Source organism: Ovis canadensis, chromosome 23, assembly GCF_042477335.2.
Source record: "Ovis canadensis isolate MfBH-ARS-UI-01 breed Bighorn chromosome 23, ARS-UI_OviCan_v2, whole genome shotgun sequence".
NCBI classification, from domain to species: Eukaryota; Metazoa; Chordata; class Mammalia; order Artiodactyla; family Bovidae; genus Ovis; species Ovis canadensis.
Window position 1 is genome coordinate 62574831 of NC_091267.1, and position 24013 is coordinate 62598843.

The 24013-nt window shown below is 37.8% G+C and overlaps 1 protein-coding gene across 2 annotated transcripts in view; it reads right to left on the minus strand.

Moving 5' to 3' along the window:
* The window catches only part of DYM (dymeclin), a 392231-nt gene that overhangs the window by 272391 nt on the left and 95827 nt on the right, over nt 1-24013 (minus strand). For both annotated transcript variants that reach the window (XM_069568503.1, XM_069568504.1), the window contains exons 7-8: nt 17460-17585; nt 16031-16173 (exon numbers count right to left, since the gene is read on the minus strand). In XM_069568503.1, coding sequence (XP_069424604.1) covers nt 16031-16173; nt 17460-17585 — 269 coding nt within the window. The remainder of the gene's footprint in view (nt 1-16030; nt 16174-17459; nt 17586-24013) is intronic.

Consider the following 24013-nt stretch of genomic DNA (forward strand, 5'->3'; position numbering starts at 1 on the left):
TTTTTTCAGAGAGCAATTAAAAGTAAAGTAACTTATATTATGACTCTACAACAAAATATGATGTTTGTGTCACAGATACTAATCTAAATGCTCACTGTAGCCCTGCAAGGAACCATTAGAAGGAAACAGAATCTGAAATTAACTATGTTTTATAAGCCACAAAATGAGTTCACTCCTGAAAATCAACAAGTAGAAAGAAAAAGTCACTCTTTCACCTGGTATATAAAGACCTATCAGATCATTCCAAATAAAAATGAATCTAGAATATAATTATTATTTATAAACCACTTTCTTTTTTGAAAGTTCAAAGTGCTTTAATTAGAAATGTTTTCACAACTATGCCTGTTTCTGAGTGTCACATACTTTTTCTCTTACTGTAGTTTTTCTTTCTCTCAATGAGTCAGCCCAGAAGAAGCCAAAACTGAAGACAAAAACAATCGTCACATAAAATAAATTACAACTACTACACACCATACCTATCGTAAGGAATTCAGTAACTTTTTTTCAATAACAATTGAGGGAGATAAATTTTAATCTTCAAATCTTTATTAATTTCTAGTATAGCATTTGCCTAAACAAATAATCACTACTTTGGCATTATAGTTTGGCTGGGACAGCCAGCACAGCAAGCAAAGGAAAAAAAAACATTTTTGATGGCTCATTCAAATGGAAAAGCCATATATCAGAAGTTATTGTGTAAAACCTCAGTACTTATGATGGAAAGCAGTTTGGCAGAACACATTTAACTAGGCTTGGCTCTTTAAAACATTAAATACTCAGTTATAATCACATCACAGCTTTGTCTTAAAATGAAAAAATACACAAGAAATTTCAAAGTCAACTCTTCCTTTGCTTCATCCTTTTTTTAGGTATTAGAGGCTACTTAGAAGCCTGAAAATATATTAAAAGACAAGATCAAAGGATAGAATCAAAAGAAAAACAATAAATGTTATAACTTATTTTTTCTTCTCACAATATAAACTTTCAACCTAACTCTTTTAGTGATTATCTTTAGTCTCTACTATAAATGTATATACCAAATAATAGATATTTTCATAATTTACATTAAAAATCTTAGTAAATCATTAAAACATCACTGAATTTTTTTCTAAACAGAAGTTATCTTTCAAATATAACTATGTAGTACTTGCTACTAATAGTGGCCATTTATTGTGTACCTACTGGGTAACAGGCGCTTGCCTACACATTGGCTCACCTGATGACCTCAGAGGCCCTACAAAGGAAAGAGTTATCCTCATTTTACCTTGAAGAATTTGAGTCACTGAGAGGTTAAATAGCCCAGGAACATCTAGTTAGTAAATGGCAAGACCAGCATTCAGTTTTAGGTCTACTACCAACAGCCAAATACTTGTGCTTCTTCCATGATACCAAATTATCAAAATCTAGAGCCAAAATCCCTCCAAAGGACATAATATGGGGTGGCCTCCAAAATCAGATCCATCCATCTTGGCTGAGTGTGCGCCACCAGGAAAGACTCTGAGTTAGAATGATTGGCCAAAGACCACCCGGAAACTAATCCCATCACCATAAAACCATAAGACTGTGAGCCACACAGCAGAGCAGTTCTCCTGGGTTTCCTTACCCTACTGCTCTCCAACAGGGTGCCCTTTTCCAATAAAATCTCTTGCTTTGTCAGCACATGTGTCTCCTCGGACAATTCATTTCTGAGTGTTAGACAAGGGCCCAGTTTCGGGCCCTGGAAGGGGTCCCTCTTCCTGCAACAAATGGCGACTCTGGCGGGGACTCTTCTTCACCGAGACTGACATCCTGACCAGTCGGGGTACTCAGGGGCCAGCTTGCCTGCCAATGGACCAGACAGAGTGGCCGCAACTGGGACCCTTTTGTCCCTGGTCTCCTCCTGACGCAGACAGCTGGCCAGAGTGCCCCGACCAGTAAGGAACCAGAGACTTTATTGACCACTCTCCCCTTCCCTCTCTCTTTCCTCTCCTTAACCCTTCCTATCCTTCCCTGTTTTTCTAGTCCCCAGTCCTGGATGCAGGAATCTGGTGGAAGGGCCCTCAGCCTGAGCTGAGGATTGGAGACTGATCACCTCTTCTTGGCAGAGAACTCGCATTCTGGTTCTGATTTCTGGTAGGGTTGAGTTCCAGTCCTCCCTTCTCTGGCAGCCCAGGGAAAAGTCCCATAACGCCTGGATATCTGTAGGTGGCAGGAGACGTCTGTAAGGCCACCCCTTTCGCTCCCCCTCTCCTGCCTCCTCCCCCTTCTTCTTTCAACCTGGCTCCCTTTCCTCCCTTGAAATCTTTGATGTTACACTATAGGAGGTTTTCTGCAATGTGGGAGACCTGGGTTCGATCCCTGGGTCAGGAAGATCCCCTGGAGAAGGAAATGGCAACCCACTGCAGTATTCTTGCCTGGAGAATCCCATGGACAGAGGAGCTTGGTGGGCTACAGTCCATGGGTCGCAAAGAGTCGGACACGACTGAGTGACTTCACTTTCACTTTCCAAAATCAGAAAAGAAAATAATTTGTTTCAATCACAGGATTATTATTGGAAAATCTCCTTATGCATTCTATAATGCCACTGCTGTTTTGTTTGTTTGTTTTTAAACATATTAGTGAGGTTTGAATGGGCTGTGGGTGATCTACTTTGGCCACCAACCCTCGGCACCACCACTATACAGTTTGTGGTTTAAAATAAAGAATGACTGGAGCTAAAAGGTACCTTAGCTATCAGAAAACATAAGGGACTAGCAGCCTCCAAAACCGAGAATTTCAGTGAGAATTTCTTCATGACCTACTTAATACCTACTACTGACTCAATGTTTTGAGTCCTCCCCACCAAATTCATATATTGAGCCCTAATCCTAATATGGTGTTAATAAGAGGTGGGGCTTTTGGAAAGTGATTAGGTTTAGCTGAGGTCATCAGGGTGGAGCCCCTAGGATTGTATTTGTGACCTTGTAGGAGGAAGAAGAGACATCAGTGAAGAAATACCATGTGAAGATACTGTGCAACCAGTCAAGAAGAGAGCTTTCCCCAAGAACCAAATCAGACAGGACCTTGATCTTAGACTTTCCACCCTCTAAAACTGTTGAGAAATAAATATCTGCTGTTCAAGCCACACAGTCTATGGTATTTTGTTACAGCAGTCAGTTAGTTCAGTCACTCAGTCATGCCCTACTCTTTGTGATCCCATGGGACTGCAGCGCACCAGGCTTCCCTGTCCATCACCAACTCCCAGAACTTGCTCAAACTCATGTCCATTGAGTCGGTGATCTGACAAAATGTTTCCACCATATACCCTGCTCCGTCACATAACAAGTCACACAGGTAGAAGTCTTCATTCACATGTTTTGTAAAACATCTCTAACAGTATAAGGTGGTTTGCTTATAGATTAAAGTAAGCATCAAGAATCAATTGTCTTACCAACTAACTAAGATATCTTGGACTACTTGAACATTTGAAATATTTACTACAATTCAGGGTGGGTCAGCATTTTTTCCTTACTAAAATTTTTGGCTAATTTTATAAACAAAATATTAAAAACAAAATATAATCTTATGAAAAACTAGTGAGTAAGAAATAGTACCACAGTGACTGTTGTCAAGGCAAGTTCATTTAGGAAGCAAGGAGAAATCTCTTGTGGGCAATATCTATTTAACAATCAGATTTTCCTTTCTGACTGTCATTAGCCAAATTTTGCACCACATAAAATGAAAAGTGAGTTGGAGAATGAGCAAAAGTATGACTGGTATATTCAGTTTGGTCAGTATTTCAAAACATTTTTTACCTAAATTTTAAGGCTTGAGCAGACAAAAAAGATAAAATAGTCTCTCAGATTTTTTAATTGTCTTATATAAATTTGTTAAGAGACTTTCCAGTCACTTATGTCATCTGTTTAATATATTTTCTTTTAAATTATTTTTATTTTGATTAGCAAGAAACTGCAGAGTTTCGGTACATATAATAAGAGTCATTTACCTGAGGAGGGATGTTGTATAGTTTTAAAATTGGTTTTATATACAGTATCTCACTTACTCTTCACAATAACAATAACCTAATACAAAAACCCTTATTTTTCAGCTTTATAACTAGAATAATGAGATACAAAGAGTTAAAGAACTTGTCTAAGGACCATGCTAAGCTGGGGCTCCATCCCAAATAACCCAATTCTCCATATCAAATTCTGGAAATCCACTCTTATACACAAGGACTTTCAGGAATGAGAGAAGAGAAAGAGCAACTGAGAGGTCTCTGTGGTGCAATCCAAACAGAGGAGATATAGGAAGAAAGGGGCCTCATCTGAACTCACAAAAGGCTTGCTCAGCACTTCCTGCCACCGGGAGACTACAAGGTCCAGTTTCATGAAGATCCTTGTGCATCAGTCCTAAGTCAGGGAAAACTGTAGGAATCCACTTTAACTCTAAAAGTCTGCTATCTGGGAAAACCACACTACTTACTGCCATCACAGCAAATCTTCACTGGGAACCCAGGAAATGAGATCTCGTTTACGTAGAACAGTCACAAAATCCCTAGTTATATTAATACTCTCTGTTATTTTACATGTGCCACCTACATAAACACTCTGCTTTCCACACTGTAATTAGAATGTATCAATCCTCTCAATATGATGTCTAGCACCTAACTCTGAATAAAGCAGGAAGCCCCCAAATATTAATATTTTTCTAATGACAATCCAGGGCTCCAATCAGAGTAAATCTGATGCATTGGCTAGAGCTATGGATGACATTACACTAACAAAATTATATCTGAGATAGATACACTGAAAGGTCTGTACCTGTATTATAAAATCTGAAGGGGAATAGGACATAAAAGTTACATATGGAAAATACTTAGATAATAAAATTAATAATGAAGCCATTAACAACTGAATGCTATCTGCCAAAACAGTTAATGGGCAGTTACTCTAGATGAATAAGAAAATACAGTGTCCAGAATCAGGGAATTTAGAGTTCCAACTTATTTCATGCTGTAGTACCGTACTGTCAGACTTAACCAATCCTAATAAATTAGACCATATCAGCTACAGAGAGCAAGAAGAGAAAGCAAGGTAATACAGAAGGAGAGGGTCAGTTAAACCCGTTAGAGATGCCTCAAAACAACACATTCCCCAGTGGTTAATAGTACTGACTCAATTATCTGCCACAATGGGCTCCCAGCAGAACAAATTCAGGCACTAGAAAGCGACCAGAGTGTAATTTTGTGCTCCAAAACTATGAATAAAAGTTCGTCAGCATGTATTATAGATATTACCAGATAAAGTAACATATTAATATAAAATTCACTCTGACCACTTCCAGAAAAATAAATAAATCACACTTGACATATATATGAAAATTATTTTTTTAAACAAAGAACGAAATTTGTTTTTTCAGTTTTCTAACCTTATTGAGGTTTTCAGTGGCTAAGTCAAAGATCTCTCCTGGTAAATGTCACTGGACTTAAAAATATGTGGGTTACTTTCAAGTATCTTTTGTTATTGATTTTCAACTTAATTCCACAGTGGTAAGAGAATAGACTCTGTATGATTTTGATATCTTTAGACCATGAAATTTTTGCATCTTGTTTATGTCCCTGCATATAATCCAGTGTCTCCTAGTTTATAATCAATGGGAACTTATATAGACTTTGTATCCTACTGCTGTGTGAAAGTTGTATTTGTGTGTATTAGTTGGTCTGTCATGTCCGACTCTTTGCAACCCCATGGACTGCAGTCTACAAGGCTCCTCGGTCCATAAAATTCTCCAGGAAAGAATACTGGAGTAGACAGTCATTCCCTTCTCCAGCGGATTGTCCTGACCCGGGGATCAAACCCAGGTCTTCTGCATTGCAAGCAGATTCTTTACCATCTGAGCCAGGTGCTTTTCAGATCTACTATATTCTTATACTTTTCTGTATATTCATTCTATTAACTTTTAGGAGTTTGATATTAAAACTCCAATTAAAAATCTTAACTTATCTACTGAAAATAACTGTAATATAGAATGGAACTATATGTAACTTTGTTCTGTATTTTCCAAGTCTCCTATAAATGTGTTATCAAACTTTCATAATTTAAAAAAACAAAAAAAGAAAAAAAAACAATTTATAGAAGTTAATTTTCATTACTCTCATTGACTTCAATAAACTTACTAGTGGTAATCAAACATCATCCAAGCACTTACTAACAAGACCAATACCTCAGGACCAATAGTTAAACAGAAAGAAGGGCATACGTACTAACCAAAGCAATCTACAGATTTCATGTGATCCCTATCAAATTACCCATGACATCTTTCACTGAACTGGAGCAAATAATCCTAAAAATTTACGTAGAACCACAAAAGACAGAATTGCCTAAGCAATCCTGAGGAAAAGAACACAAAAAGCTGGAGGCATAACACATTCAGACTTCAGATAACACTACAAAGCTATGGTAATCAACACAGCATGATATTGGCACAGAAACAAAAGTATGAATGAGAGCCCAGAAATAAACCCACACACCTATAGGCAATTAATCTTCGATGAAGGAGGCAAGATGGAAAAAAGACAGTCTCTTCAGCAAGTGATGCTGGACATGTGGATAGTCACATGTAAACCAATGAAGTCAGAACACTCCCTCAGATCATATACAAAAATAAACCCAAAATGGCTTAAAGACTTGAATATAATCCAACACACCATAAAACCCCCAGAAGAAAACACAGGCAAAACGTTCTCTGACGTAAATCTTACCAATGTTTTCTTTGGTCAGTCTCCCAAGGCAAAAGACATAAAAATAAAAATAAACAAATGGGATCTAATCAAACTTAAAAGCTTTTGCATAGCAAAGGAAAGCATACACAAAACAAAAGACTGGGAGAAAATGTTTGCAAATAATGTGACTGACAAGGGCTTAACTTCCACAATATACAAACAGCTCACACAACTCAAAAAAAAAAACCCAATAAAAACCGAATCAAAAATAAGCAGAAGAACTAACAGGCATTTCTCCAAAGAAGACATTCAGATGACCAACAGGCAGAAAAGATGGTCAACATCACTAATTATAGAAATGCAAAGCAAAAAATCATCAACTCAAACCAGTCAGAATAGCCATCACCAAAGAGTCTACGAAGAGATTCTGGAAAGGGTATGGAGAAAAAAGAACCTTCTACACTGCTGGTGGGAATGTAAATTAGTATAGCCACTACAGTGAATAGTATGGAGGTTCCATAGAAAACTAAAAATAGAGCTACTATAAGATTCTGCATCCCACTCCTGGGCTTTGACACACGCACGCATGCACGCACGCATACACACACGCATGCACGCGCGCGCGCACACACACACACACAGGGCTACCCTGGTGGCTAACGCGCACACATTGCACGCGCACGCACACACACACGTAGGGCTACCCTGGCGGCTCAAACGATAAATAATCTGCCTCTGGGTTCAATCCCTAGGCTGAGAAGATCCCCTGGAGAAAGGATTGCCTACCCACTCCAGTATTCTTGCCTGGAGAATTCCAGACAGAGGAGCCTGGCAGGCTACAGTCCATAGTGTCACAAAGAGTTGGACATGACTGAATGACTAACACTTTCACTTTCATATATATATATATATACACATATACAAACAAACACAAAACAGAATATTACTCAGCCATAAAAAATGAATCAATGATGCCACTTCTAGCAACATGGATGGACCTAAGAGATTACCACACTAAGTGAAGTGAGACAGAAGAAGACAAGTATCATATCAAATAGCTTATTTGTGAAATCTAAACAAACAAAAAAATGATACAAATGAACTTATTTATGAAACAAAAGGAGACTCACAGATACAGAAAACAAACTCATGGTTACCAAAGAGGATGGGGAGATAAATTAGGAGTTTAGGATTAACATATACAAACTATATGTAAATAGGTGAAAAACAAGAACCTTCTGTTATGTAGCATAGGAAACTATACTCAATTATCTTTTAATATATTGTGGAATATATATGTGTGTATATATATGGATAAGTGAATCACTTCGCTGTACATTTGAAACTAACAACACTATAAAATAACTATACTTCAATTTTTTAAGTCTAAAAAAATAGAGACATCCCCTTTAAAAAAAAACACACACATTCAAGTATTTATGGGTAAAGGGCCATGATGCATATAATTTATCTTCAAATAGTTAAAAGAAAAAAACTTGTGTGTGTACGTGTGTGCAGAATAGAGGGTGGAGAGGAATACAAATACAAAATAAATCAGATTAAAATGTCAACAATAAATCAGTCTGGTTAAAGGTATATACTGATAATTTGGGGAGTTTATTTTTGGAATTATTATATATATGTGTGTGAGCTTATTTTCAAAGAAAGCTTTTTAAAAGTGGGGAAAAAAGCAAAATGGTGATAAGTCTTACAGATGGGTTATGCATAGATAGTCTGCACATCTTTGAAATTTTCCACAATAAAATGTTAAAAAAAGAAAATACTAAACAACAAGGAGGTAAAATCATGTATGTAAATTTGATGCTTTCAAACTGTGGCTAGAGAAGACTCGTGAGAGTGCCTTTGACTGCAGGGTATCAAATCAGTCAATCCTAAAGGAAAATCAATCTCAAATATTCATTGGAAGGAGTGATGCTGAAGCTCCAATACTTTGGCCACTTGATGCAAAGAACTTACTCACTGAAAAAGACCCTGATGCTGGGAAAGATAGAAGGCAGGAGGAGAAGGGGACCAAAGAGGATACAATGGTTGGATGGCATCACCGACTCAATGGACGCGAGTTTGAGTAAACTCCAGGAGACAGTGAAGGACAGCAAAGCCTGGTGTGCTGCAGTCTACAGTGTCACAAAGAGTTGGACACTACTTAGCAACTGAACAACCAAATTAACTACTAAAGTGATGGGCAAACATAAGACTTCAATAAGTGATAGACATATATAACTGAGTTTACATTTACCTTGAGTGTTCAGGTCAGTTCAGTCGTTCAGTAGTGTCCAACTCTTTGAGACCCCATGGACTGCAGCACACCAGGCCTCCCTGTCCATCACCAACTCCCGGAGTTTACTCAAACTCATGCCCATTGAGTCAGGGATGCCATCCAACCATCTCATGCTCTGTTGTCCCCTTCTCCTCTCGCCTTCAATCTTTCCCAGCATCAGGGACTTTTCAAATGAGTCGGTTCTTCCCATTAGGTGGCCAAAGTATTGGAGTTTCAGCTTCAACATCAGTCCTTCCAATGAACATTCAGGAATGATTTCCTTTAGGATGGACTGGTTGGATCTCCTTGCAATCCAAGGAACTCTCAAGAGTCTTCTCCAACACCACAGTTCAAAAGCATCAATTCTTCAGTGCTCAGCTTTCTTTATAGTCCAACTCTCACATCCATACATGACCACTGGAAAAACCATAGCTTTGACTAGAGGCACCTTTCTTGGCAAAGTAATGTCTCTGCTTTTTAATAAGCTGTCTAGGTTGGTCATAACTTTCCTTCCAAGGAATAAGCATCTTTTTATTTCATGGTTGCCATCACCATCTGCAGTGATTTTGGAGCCCCCAAAAATTAAGTCTGCCACTGTTTCCCCATTTTTTTCCCATGAAGTGATCGGACTGGATGCCATGATCTTCGTTTTCTGAATGTTGAGCTTTAAGCCAACTTTTTCACTCTTTCATTTTCATCAAGAGGCTCTTTAGTTCTTCTTCACTTTCTGCCATAAGGGTGGTGTCATATGCATATGTGAGGTTATTGATATTTCTCCCGGCAATCTTGATTCCAGCTTGTGCTTCTTCAAGTCCAGCCATTTCTCATGATGTACTCTGCATAGAAGTTAAATAAGCACAGTGACAACATACAGCCTTGACGTACTCCTTTTCCTATTTGGAACCAGTCTGTTGTTCCATGTCCAGTTCTAACTGTTGCTTCCTGACCTGCATACAGATTTCTCAAAAGGCAGGTTAGGTGGTCTGGTATTCTCATCTCTTGAAGAATTTTCCACAGTTTGTGGTGGTCCACACAATCAAAGGCTTTGGCATAGTCAATAAAGCAGAAATAGATGTTTTTCTGGAACTCTCTTGCTTTTTCCATGATCCAGCGGATGTTGGCAATTTGATCTCTGTGTTCCTCTGCCTTTTCTAAAACCAGCTTGAACATCTGGAAGCTCACAGTTCATGTATTGCTGAAGCCTGGCTTGGAGAATTTTGAGCATTACTTTACTAGCGTGTGAGATGAGTGCAATTGTGCAGTAGTTTGAGCATTCTTTGGCATTGCCTTTCTTTGGGATTGGAATGAAAACTGACCTTTTCCAGTCCTGTGGCCACTGCTGAGTTTTCCAAATTTCTTGGCATATTGAGTGCAGTACTTTCAGAGCATCATCTTTTAGGATTTGAAACAGCTCAACTAGAATTCCATCACCTCCACTAGCTTTGTTCGTAGTGATGCTTCCTAAGGCCCACCTGACTTCACATTCCAGGATGTCTGGCTCTAGGTTAGTGATCACATCATCATGATTATCTGGGTCGTGAAGATCTTTTTTGTACAGTTCTTCCATGTATTCTTGCCATCTCTTCTTAATATCTTCTGCTTCTGTTAGGTCCATACCATTTCTGTCCTTTATCGAGCCCATCTTTGCATGAAATGTTCCCTTAGTATCTCTAATTTTCTTGAAGAGATCTCTAGTCTTTTCCATTCTGTTGTTTTCCTCTATTTTTTTGCACTGATCACTGAGGAAGGCTTCCTTATCTCTCCTTGCTATTCTTTGGAACTCTGCATTCACAGGGTATATCTTTCCTTTTCTCCTTTGCTTTTCGCTTCTCTTCTTTTCACAGCTATTTGTAAGGCCTCCTCAGACAGCCATTTTGCTTTTTTGCATTTCTGTTTCTTGGGGATGGTCTTGGTCTCTGTCTCCTGTACAATGTCACAAACCTCCGTCCATAGTTCATCAGGCACTCTATCAGATCCAGTCCCTTAAATCTATTTCTCACTTCCACTGTATAATCGTAAGGGATTTGATTTAGGTCACACCTGAATGGTCTAGTGGTTTTCCCTACTTTCTTCAATTTAAGTCTGAATTTGGCAATAAGGAGTTCATGATCTGAGCCACAGTCAGCTCCTGGTCCTGAGGTAGCTGTCTTAGCTTTGGTATTTAATTACACACAAGTATTTACTGACAGTCTACAAATATAAGGTGCTCTGCTGCAGTGACACCCTCACATAAGTCAAGAAGCAGCTTATACTCTCAGGACTCGAGTGGTGACAATGAAAGGCCAAACAGTAAGGACCTATATAGGAAAAGTATCTAAAAAAGAGTGGGAATCTGCTTAGTTGCTCAGTTGTGTCCTACTCTTTGCCATCCCATGGACTGTAGCCCGTCAGGCTCCTCTGTCCAAGGGATTGTCCAGGCAAGAAACTGGAGTGAGTTGCCATGCCCTCCTCCAGGGGATATTCCCAACCCAGGAATTGAACCCAGGTCTCTCACACTGCAGGCAGATTCTGTACCATCTGAGCCAGCAAGGAAGCCCAAGAATATTGCAGTGGGTAGCCTATCCCTTCTCCAAGGTATCTTTCCAACCCAGAAATCAAACCAGGGTCTCTTGTATTACAGGCAGATTCTTACTAGCTGCGATACCAGGGAAGCCCCAAATCAACTATATTTCAATTGAAAATTTTTTTAAATAGGGAAAAATGAAAAAAAAAAAAAAAAAAGGCCAGATAGCAAAGGTCAAGAGTCAAAAGAACAGAGCTAAAGTGCAAACCAACATGACCTCTTTGCTATGTGATCTTAGACAAATAATTTAATAACTAGAAACAGCTCTTTACCAACTATATTAAAAAAGTAAAACCATTTATTTCACAAGGTTGCTATGAGAATAAAGTGAGATACATAAAAGTTGCTCTGTAAACTGTGAAGTTTTATTGTATATAGAACCAATGGAGGGAGAATGAGGCTTGAACCTAATAATCATAAGACAAAGCAGAGTGTTAAGCGCCTCAGAAAAATCCACATCTAGCTGTGAGGTAGAAAAGGAAGTGTTTTGTGGAGAAGGTGGTACTTGAGATGAATCTTAACGGATGGAGGGTCAGAAAACTTAACAGCAGAGAGAGGAGGAAGTAGGATTCTAGATTAGAAAGATAACCCCAAGCAAAAGTATAAAAAAGGAAGAAAGTCAGGCATGTAAAAAGCAGCAGAGATTCTGCTAAAGTCTGGGAAACAATCAAATATAAATCTGGAAAAATTGAGAATAAACCGGAGAGGGCCCTCCCAAACTCTTTGAAGGTCCAGATGTATGGCTCACTACTCCTCTGGACCCCAGTTCTAACAAAAAGAGTCTCTTCTTCCTTTCCAGTTACAACAAAAACCTCACTGTCGAAGATTGTTGTGTTCTTTGAAATAAGGCACCCTAATTCAAAGGAAATAATTTAAGCAAACCATACTATACATATCCTGCTATGAAAGGAAATGCTGTCTAAATCCAGGAAAAATTTAATCCCAATGAAAATGAATGTAATCCAAAAGGGTTTACAATTTACATTTGGCTTTAGCATCTCTCTCTTTTTTTTTGGTGAGGACCTTCCAAATCGTATCTTTCTCAAGCTAATATTAAAGAAAATTCCTTAACTACCAACGAAAAGATCATCAAACTAAAAGATGACACTACTAAAGTCAAATTTCCTTTGTCAACCCTTAGAGGAAAACATAGACAAAACACTCTGTGACACAAATCACAGCAAGATCCTCTATGAACTACCTCCTAGAGTAATGGCAATAAAAACAAAACCAAACAAATGGGACCTAATTAAACTTAAAAGATTCTGCACAGCAAAGTAAACTATAAACAAAAAAATAACCCTCAGAATGGGAAAAAAAATAATAGCAAATGAAACAACTGACAAAGGGTTAATTTCAAAAACAGCTCATATAAATCAATCCCAGAAAAACAAACAACCCAATCAAAAAGTAGACAAAGGACCTAAACAGACATCTCTCCAAAGACATACATATGACTAACAAACACATGAAAAGATGCTCAACTTCAACTCATTATTAGAGAAATTAAAATCAAAACCACAATGAGGTATCATCTCATACCAGTCAGAACGGCCATCATCAAAAAGTCTACAAACAATAAATGCTAGAGTGGGTGTGGAGAAAAGAGAACTCTCTTGCACTGTCCGTGGGAATGTAAACTGATACAGCCACTATGGAGAACAGTATGGAGATTTCTTAAAAAACTAGGAATAAAACAACCATAAGACCCAGCGATTCCACTACTAGGCATGTATCCTGAGGAAACCCAAAGTGAAAAAGACACGTGTTCCCTAATGCAGCTCTATTTATAATAGCTAAGACACAGAAGCAATCCAGATGTCCACTGACAGAGGAATGGATAAAGAAGCTGTGGTATATATATATACAATGGAATATTACTCAGTCATAAAAAGGAATGCATCTGAGTCAGTCCTAATGAGGTGGATGAACCTAGAGCTATTATACAGAGTAAAATAAGTCAGAAAGAGAAATACAAATATCATATACTGTTTAGATTTAGAATTTAGAAAGAATTTAGAAAGACAGTAGTACTGATGAACCTATTTGCAGAGCAGCTATGAAGACACAGACACTGAGAACAGACTTATAGACACAGCCTGAAGGGGAGGAAGGAGAGGGTGGGAGGTATGAAGAGAGTAACATGGAAACATACATTACCAAATGTAAAATAGAAAGCCAATGGGAATTTGCTGTATGACTGAGGGAACTCAAACGGGGATTTGGTAACAACCTAGAGCAATGGTTTGGGGAGGGAGGTGGGAGGGACATTCAGGTGGGAGGGGACAAGGGTAAATCAATGGCTGATTCATGTTGATGTTTGGTAGAAACCAATCCAATACTGTAAAGCAATTATCCTTCAATTAAAAACAAATAAATTTTTAAAATATTTCCTTTGTCAACTTGATTGACTTTCATGGAGTGTAGCTTAATTCAAAATTACATGGCTATGACTGTTCTCTTTTTTTAATTTATTTTTTTACTGAAGGATAATTGCTTCACAGAACGTTGTTGTTTTCTGTTAAACCTCAGCATGAATCAGTCAAAGGTATACATATATACCCTCCCTTTTGAACCTCCCTCTCATTAAGTTTCTTTTTTGCACAAAATACATAAGTGTGCTTTTTAGAAGAAAAATATCCTTTGGTTGTTTTTTTTTTTTAAATCTTTTGGGCCACATACTGTAAAATAATAAATTACTCCATCACTTATACTTTTACATGAATAGTTTTAAGAAGACTTAAGAAGCTATGCAAAATGCTTTATCACTATAGGCACACAAAAATCCTAAGTCTATTTTAATGCCCTTAGCTGAATACTAAAACTTCTTAATGGTAGGGGAAAAGATTAGAGAATCATTCAAAATTATGTGGAAATAGTCTTAAGAGATTATCTATTCCAACTTTGATAGACATTTGCGAGACAAACTGGCAACTTCTTTCTGATACGCAAAGTATATCTGAAATTAAAAAGTATTTTGGCACCCAGTACAGATGACATCATATACCATACTGGACTTCTTTCTTTATGATGACATATAACTGCAAGAAAAATCAAGAACTATACACATCTTTGAAAAACTGCAAAGTATTGTCATTGTTTCAAAGAAAGCAGTTAATGAATTTATACTATCTCCTCCAACCATACTGGTGAGTACTAGAAAATACTCAGCTTCTGAACACTAACACTAGTTTAATGACTGAAAAGAGAAAACACTGGGAATTTCCCAGTGGTTAGGATTCTGGACTCTCACTGCCAAGCAACCAGGTTCAGTTCCTGGTTGGAGAACTAAAAATCCCACATGCCATGTGGCCAAAAAAAAAAAACTACTAACAGATTAATCAAGCCTTTCCATGGAACACACAAAGCCCCTCCTGTGCTGCCTTTAGAGACCACACAAGAGCAAGCCTTGAAAGCCTTCTTATCTGAAACAATGAGGGCCACAAGAGGGGTGACTCGGAGAATGAACCTCTATAGATCTGATGGTCAAGGCAGCATGCTCAGCACCAGAGACAAAGCCAAGAGTGATTACAAATGTAATTCAACTTACAATACTAAAAGAAGTCAAAAGAAGACAACCTAGAACAGAGGTCTTTCAATCCAAAGAGGTTCCTGAGACTAATCATCTCATAAATTATCACACAGTACTCCATTTTCCTATCAAACTGACACCCTGGCTAGAGTGTGGAGAGCATGTCACTGCCTAATTCAGCTGCAGAACTCAGCTCCATTTAAAATTCCTTCAGACAGCTGAACTCTTCACTGTGTAATTAAGTGGACCATACATGGTTTCTTAAGTAAGAGCACCCACACAGACCTTACAACTGCCAAAGCGCCAGCCTAGTTTTTGTTTCTCCTTCAGAACAAAGCACAAGTTCAGCTGACGTAACCTCACATGACCTAGGTCCTCTGGTATTTCTAGTCTCTTTTAAGTCAAAACACTGTGAAGCAGAAATGAGGCTTTACTGGATGATGCGAAAGGATTCTTCAGTTAATGAAATTTGCTTCCAATCTGACAAAATTCATGCTTGTGCCACTTCAGAATTTATTACAAGCCTCTTCAAAATGTGCTAATTTGTCACCAAACAAAGGAAACACTGTGTATAATAAAAAAACTACACCTAATTAGTCATATAAAATCCTACTCAAGAAGGCCCTAAAATAGAACAATTTCCTCATAAAACGTAAGTGATAAAAAGTTTCCAAGAGCATAACTGTATTTATATTGCACAGCTAGAATGCATACAATATGCATGTTTATATTCTTCTTGAAAAATGCTATCTTATAGGTTAACAATCTATGCATGATTTGCATATACTTCCTTGTATAAATCAGTGCACCAAATGAAAAAATTCTCTATAAATTATAATTTCCGGTATTTCACATTCAACCAGCTACACATGCAATATAACAGTACTGGCAGCCAAGTGAACAGAATTTCTTATGACTAATTGGACAAAACCTACTACATACACCACAGAACTGACAAATTCTGGTAAGACTTACTTGCTACTCCTGATGCCAGTCCATAGAGCAGTCCTCCCCCATCCGACTGTTGAGGCAACACATGCGTTCCTGGAGGAGGCGGCTTTTCCTGTCTGATGAAGTTATACAATAAGGTTTTCACAAGTTTGCTGGTGTATGGAAGACTACACAAAAAGAAAAAAAAAAGATAAATAAACTCATATTTTGGGGAGTCAACTGACTCTGTATCATGATAAATATAATCTATTGACATAAAAGGGATTAGCACAATTCAAAGAAAATCTAGCATTGTCACAAAACAGAGACGATTATGGGCTTTGAGATCAGACTTCAGGTTGAATGAATTCTGGCTTTCCTCTTACTGTGCTGTATGTTATTCATCGAATCATTTCAACTCTTAAGCTTCAGTTACTTTATTTGTAGTCAGTACAACAGGTAAGATATTACAAATTCAGTATATAATACAGTATTCGACACTTGAAAGGAGGTAGTAACAGAATGAGTAGGAAAAAGCAAGAGTTAAAAAATACAGAAACTGATGTGAACAGTAATATTTGACTTAACCCAATATATCCAAAATATTCAACATACAACCAATATAATTATTGAACCTTACATTTTTAAAAATAAATAAAAATATGAAATCATTCAATCTATGCATGCATACAAAAATATATCCATACATATACAGACTTTTTTTTTCAATGTTAAGACTCTGTCTTTCAGTAATGGATGGAGAGGAGAAGGGAGAGAAAATAGGTTAAAAGGAAAATGTGTTCATAAATTAGTGATGAATCAATTCCTGCAAGCTGGGGAAAGCTTTTAAACAGGCTCTTGAGCCAATGCTTAAGGCCTTTTCATCTCTATTATTAGTGATTTTCAAATGTGTTCCAGAAGAGTCCAGAAGGATTCTGTGAATATGCCATAGGTATAATCAAGGTGGCAAGAGGGATGTGAGAAAGTCAAAGGCATGTGTGTGTGTGTCATGCCTAGCATACAATAAATATTTGCGGCCTAAATTAAAGGAGGGATGGTCAGCGAAGCAGCTGCCAGGGAAGTCCAAACACATGGTTATGAGGCATACACTGCATAGTAGTTTCAATGGAGCTAATGGGAACGGGAAGCTAGAAATAATTTCAGTGAACAAATAAGACTGGATGACTCCTTAAGACATACAGAATGACGCAGCAGGAAGAAAAAGAGGACTTCACAGTTTCAACTCTATAAAGAAACCACTAGAGAAGGCAAAGAAGCTGGAGGATGAAGGGGGTGGGGAGGATGGCTAGTTTAGCCAGGAAAGCAACCCTCATGGGATCAGTCTGAAGTTCTGATGGAACAACCAGAGGAAATGTCTGTTTGGAGATATGGAACAATACTAAGAAAAGAGGACAAGACAAGAACTATAGATGAATACAATAAAGAACTTGACAAATTTAAAATAGAAACATACCATCGACCTCGCATCAAATACTTGTGACTGATGCTCTGTCGCAAAACTTCCTTGTGGAAGAGTTGGCAAGAAAGGAAAACCACCATGGTTGACACAGCTTCTACTGATATTTCATACGTAATATCTCTGAAAAAACAAGAAACAAAGCAGAATGATGATCATTTAGGAAGATATTGCTCTTTTCTAAATAAACTATACATTTAAAAATAAAATCAAAATATTCAACGTTTCTGGATTATTTTAAAAATACTAATATGCTTAATATAAAAACTAAGTCAAGTAAAAATATGGAACCTTCCCTTGTCATTAGTTCTTGTAATGGGTGAAATATCTCATTACTTTCTTATTTTCCAGTTCCATCTACTGATGAATGACAAGTATATTAGCGTATAATGGAAATAACTGAGAGTAAAGATCCACTCTAAAGCCCGTATGTTTATCCCTGTTTAGCTATAACACAGAAACAAACATTCAGATTGTAAAACCAAAGAGAAGTCACAGGGTAGGGACGACAACAATGACTTTCCGAGTTGATATTCGCTTTATAATAAGAACAATGGTAAACTCTAGATCTTCTCTCTAAGAGTGTACATTCTCAAGGCCAACTCTGCCTGTTCAGCAAAATATGAATAGTAAACAAATTATCCTTGTTTTCTTAAGCACATTTCTTTTATGAAAGACTACTGTCCTCCAAAAATCATTAACCCCTTTTAGAAACAAACCTCAGATCAAATAAAAAGGAAACAATTTCAGCTGAGTAGGGAGCACAAATAGGAACAAATGCATCAAAAATTTTTCAATTATTGCAAAACTTTAAACACAATTATCAGGCAAAACAGTAACGTGTTAGACCAGGAAAGTGAAAATCTCAACAACACAACAAAAAGAGTAACAGCTCCAAAAAAAAAATCAAAATATTTTTACAGAACTCAAATATTCATGCAAAGTGCAAAGAAAACACTTAACACCTACTTACAGGAAGCTCATTAAGCAAATTAAAGATGATTTTATTCTAGAAATGGGCAAGCTTACCAGATTTTTAGACTTCCCTGCAGGAGACCCAGGTTCGATCTCTGGGTCAGGAAGATCCCGTGGAGAAGGGAATGCATACCCACTCCAGTATTATTGCCTGGAGAATTCCATGGATGGAGGATCCTGGCAGGTTACAGTCCATGGGGTCGCAAAGAGTCAGACACAATTGAGTGGCTAACACTTCCACTTTTCACTTTCACCAGATTTTTAAGTTCTATCAGATATATATGGAGTTCATGTGGATAGAAATATCTTTTGGAAGTATACAAAATGAAACCCAAAAGAATAAATCTCATTTCTGCTCAGAAATGTAATACAGTATGACACTTCTCTTTCCTGAAATTTCCATAAATATTATTGTAAATATTAACCACATTAAAGGCAATTCTTTTATTCACTCTTATTTCTCAAAATGAATCAAAAACAGTCCTGATGTGCTGTGTTATGGTTCATTAATTCTTTGCTAATGATGATTTGGGTACAAAGCCCAAAGGATTTTGAATCACAACAATCATTTATTCATACAGCCCATGCCCACCAGGAATCTATACTCTATAGTCAATTGGCTAGGCTCTTCAGTTGGGTCAGGGCTTGAAGACAAATCCTGAAGAACAAATATCCTGCCACTGGGTACAGTAATCTGGATAGGTGACTACCTCTGAATATATTTGTTAATGTATTCAGTCATTGCATCAATAATTAAAAAAAAAAAAAAGACACTAGTGGTTTACAATTCAACATCTTACTCTAGGTCCCAGAACCAGGAAGAAATGGTTATCCTTTGTCTAAACTAAAGACTATGGTTATTAATAAATAGTAGATGTAACAACCTTAAGGAAAGACTATAGATTTAGAACAAAAGGCTGTTCTCCTTTGAAATTGTTTGGGCCTAACAACTTCACAAATGGGACAACAGGAAAAGTTTCAACCCTTGGACCATCCTCTCTTGCCACAGAATTTTGCGAAGAGGTTTTGATGTTGGAAGGTAGGGAAAGCTTGTAGCATAAAAGAGTACTGACTCAAAATGACATTTTCATATCAAACTGAAAATCCATTCCTCAAAATTCTTAAATGAATGAAACTAAGTAATCCTTCCTGTGTGCTTCATGTGCTGTGCTGTGCTTAGTCGCTCAGTCGTGTCTGACTCTTTGCGACCCTATGGACTGTAGCCTGCCAAGCTTCTCTGTCCATGGGGATTCTCCAGGCAAGAATACTGGAGTGGGTTGCCATGGATCTCTCAGGGGATCTTCCTAACCCAGGGATCAAACCCAGGTCTCCCGCACTGTAGGTGGATTCTTTACCATCTGAGCCACTGGTGTATTTCACAGATCCAAAGATAAAAACTCAATGTGTTTATCATATTGTATTCCAGTTGATACATCATTCAACAAATATTTATAAAGAATTTATTCTTACTATGTCTAAACAGGCATTATATTACACATTAATAAATTGTACACATTGGAGATACATCCATTAACAACAAATAACCTCTGTGGATGTTACACTTCAGTGGAAAAAAAAGAACTCAAGTAATAATTACTCCAAAAAGGATCATAAAGAAAAAAGAGCAAGTAACAAGAAGAAAAGATTATACAGTACTCCAAAATTAACTGTAGGATCAAAGAAAAGCTCCTCTGAAAAAGCAACATTAAGACCTAAAGTATAAGAGGCAATGATTTACAGTCAAGTCTATCTTTCTTACCAGAATACATGAGATTTTAGCTAGGGATTCTTTTGTTTTCTAGTTGTTTGTATTCCCAACTCGAGTTCATAATAGGCATTCAATGGATAAAGGATAGAAAGACAAGAGGGATCTCTACTGCTCTAATTTTGATTGGAACTAACTGGAACTTCCTGAATAGTCAACAGAATAGCATGCCAGGCATACAAAACTTAGAATAGCAAAAAAAAGCAAGAAAGAAACACATTGAGGTCACATAATACACAATCATAATACAAAAGGAATACTCATTCCAATAAAAATGCAAAGGGACTTTCATGAAAAAAACGATCCAGAATACCACTAACTGACTTATTAGAGAATATCTTCTTCATCCTGTTGGTCAGCACTCATTTATTAGTATTAAAACACTAATAAAGGGCAAACAGGATGACTGAATGGAATGGAATGACAAAATATCACAAACATAATTCTACACAGGTTAATTACAACTAAAATTCTCACTGAGCTTCTTTCAGAAACTGTAACATTTTTGAAAGAATAAACACATAGCTAAGTCAACCTTGAAACTGAAAAGAGAAGAGAGGAACTTCCCCTATGAGATATCAAGCCATGTTACACAGCTGTAGCAATAAAAACAGTATGGTATTTGCCAGTACACAGACAAAAAAGAAGACAAACCAATGGAATTCAACTGAGAACTGAGTGTACAGGACAAACCTGTGTTTCTAGAGAAATGTACAATAAAATGGATCCACAAATCAACAGAGAACAGATTGTGCACATGACTACTGTTGCTCAGCTGCTAAGTCACGCCTGACTTTTTGCAACCCCATGGACTGCAGCACGCCAACCTTCCCTGCTCTTCACTATCTGCTGGAGTTTGCTCAAATTTATGTCCATTGAGTCGGTGATGCCATCCAACCATCTCGTCCCTGTCATCCCCTTCTCCTCCTGCCTTCAATCTTTCCCAGCATCAAGGTCTTTTCCAATGAGTCACTTCTTCGCATCAGATGGCCACAGTATTGAAGCTTCAGCATCAGTCCTTTCAACGAATATTTAGGATTGACTTCCTTTAAGACTGACTGGTTTGATCTCCTTGTGTCCAAGGGACTCTCAAGAGTCTTCTCCAGCACCACAATTCAAAAGCATCAATTCTTCGGTGCTCAACCTTTTTTATGGTCCAACTCTCACATCCATACATGACTACTGGAAGAACCATAGCTTCGACTATGCACAGCTTTGTCAGCAAAGTGATCTCTCTGTTTTCTAATATGCAGTCTATGTTTGTCATAGCTCCTTTCCAAGGAGCAAGCGTCTCAACTTCAGGGCTGCAGTCACTGTTCACAGTGATTTTGGAGCCCAAGAAAATAAAGCCTCTCATTGTTTCTACTTTTTCCCCTTCTATTTGCCATGGAGTGATGGGATTGGATGCCATGATCTTCATTTTTTTAATGTTGAGTTTAAGCCAGCTTTTTAACTCTCATCTTTCATCCTCATCAAGAGACTCTTTAGTTCCTGTTCACTTATTCACTACTGTATCTCTGGCATCTTGTGGCTGGCCACAAGTACACACATACTTGTAGAATAGTCTCATTTCTTATTGTACTTGTCACATTCTAACATTATATATTAGTTTCTTTACCTACCCTTCCCACAACTACAATCTATGTCTTATTCATGTACCCACCTTAAAGCCTTTCCTCTGCTGTTGCCTCTGCTTTAGAAGCTCTCCCATCACAGAGTGACAGGATTCCCTCTCTGACTTTGGGTTTCTATTAACAGGTTCACTTCATAAGGAGCCTTCCTGTACAATCTTGGCTAAGATACCATGATATTACTTTTTTGCATTGTACTTGTCACATTCTAACATTATATATAAATTTGCTTATTGTCTGTCCTATCCAACCCACAAGTAGAATCTATGTCTTATTCACAACTGTATCTCTGGCACCACTGACTGGCCACAAGTACACACATACTTGTTGAGTAGTCTCTTTGTGCTTGTGTGCACAGTGAGAAATTAATTTTGGGTTTACCAAAACCAAGAAAAATACATTCCTTCATGCACAAACTTTACATGACAAAAAAATATCTGAAACTCACAGCTTCTAAACCCTATTTTATGATTCAGTGCTCTGCACAAAAATTCACACACACACACACACACACACACATACACACACACAGAGGAATCCCCTGGCAGTCCAGCAGGGCTCCATACCTCCACTGTGCAGCTGGTGCAGGTGTGATTCTTAGTTGGGGAACCAAGATCCCAAGTGCCACACAGCATGGCTCCCGCCCAAATAATTCACTAGACTCCTAGGGCCACAGTTAAAGAACTAGTAGCAACAGCAAAAATATTACTGAACATATTTTCATTTACTCCATTTTCTATCATAAGCGGTACTAAAAATAACTAGTATTTTAAAAGTCAGCTTCAAAATAAGGAACACAGATTTGGGTTCTACCAATAACCTCAGATATACAGATGACACCACCTTTATGGCAGAAAGCAAAGAGGCATTAAAGAGTGTCTTGATGAAGGTGAAGGAGGAGAGTTAAAAAGCTGGCTTAAAACTCAACATTCAAAAAAACGAAGATCATAGCATCTGGTCCCATCAGTTCATGGAAAACAGATGGGGAAACAATGGAAACAGTGAGAGACTTTATTTTCTTGGGCTCCAAAATCGCTGCAGAAGGTGACTGCAGCCATGAAATGGAAAGATGCTTGGGCTTCTTGGAAGAAAAGCTATGCTAAACCTAGACAACATATTAAAAAGCAAAGATATTACTTTGCCAACAAAGGTCTGTATGCTCAGAGCTATGGTTTTTACAGTAGTCATGTATGGATGTGAGAGTTGAGCCATAAAGAAGGTTGAGTACCAAAGAATTGATACTTTTGAACTGTGGTGTGGGAGAAGACTCTTGAGAGTCCCTTGGACTGCAAGGAGATCCAACCAGTTAATCCTAGAGGAAATCGACTCTGAATATTCATTGGAAGGACTGATGCTGAAGATAAAGCTCCAATACTGTGGCCATCTGATGCGAAGAAGTGACTCATTAGAAAAGACCTTGATGCTGGGAAAGATTGAAGGCAGGAGTAGAAGGGGATGACAGAGGATGAGATGGTTGGATGGCATCACCAACTCCACAGACATGTGCGGGAGATGCTAAGGGACAGGGAAGCCTGGTGTGCTTCAGTCCATGGGGTTGCAAAGAGTGGGACACGACTGAGCAACTGAACAACAATGGGGGGAAATGATCTAGATAGAAAAACCTCTGAAATAGTCACTTAAATACATTTTAAAGGCACACATGGATAAAATGTAACTATCCATCAATTATCTATTTACCATGTTTCTTCAATCTCCCAAGTCTGTGTGAGGCCTCAAGCTCCCTCTATGCTCACCCCCAAACTGCTTGGCTGACTCATATTGTCATTCAAAACTCTGCACTAGCTTCACCTTCTCCAGAAAACCCACAACCATAAAGCTTCTCATACTCTATATCATACAAGAAAATATTTGCTGAACCCCAAAATATCAACTAATATTAGAAAATAATGAAAATGTAATAAGACACCACTTAAACACTAACTTACAGAACTATATAATATTTGAAGAGCTAACAGGATTTAAGACTACTTCCATTTCCAGCAGTGATGGACAGAAAATTCAGAAGACTATTCCTGATGAAGTCAACAAAAATCACTGATGGAGGGTCTGGAAGGGCATGTTCTAAAAAGACCAAACAGCTAGTACAATATGAAGAATTATTAATACAAGGCCAAGACTGAGGCATCAGGAAAACCTAAAGAGGTCAGCTTGACTTCTGA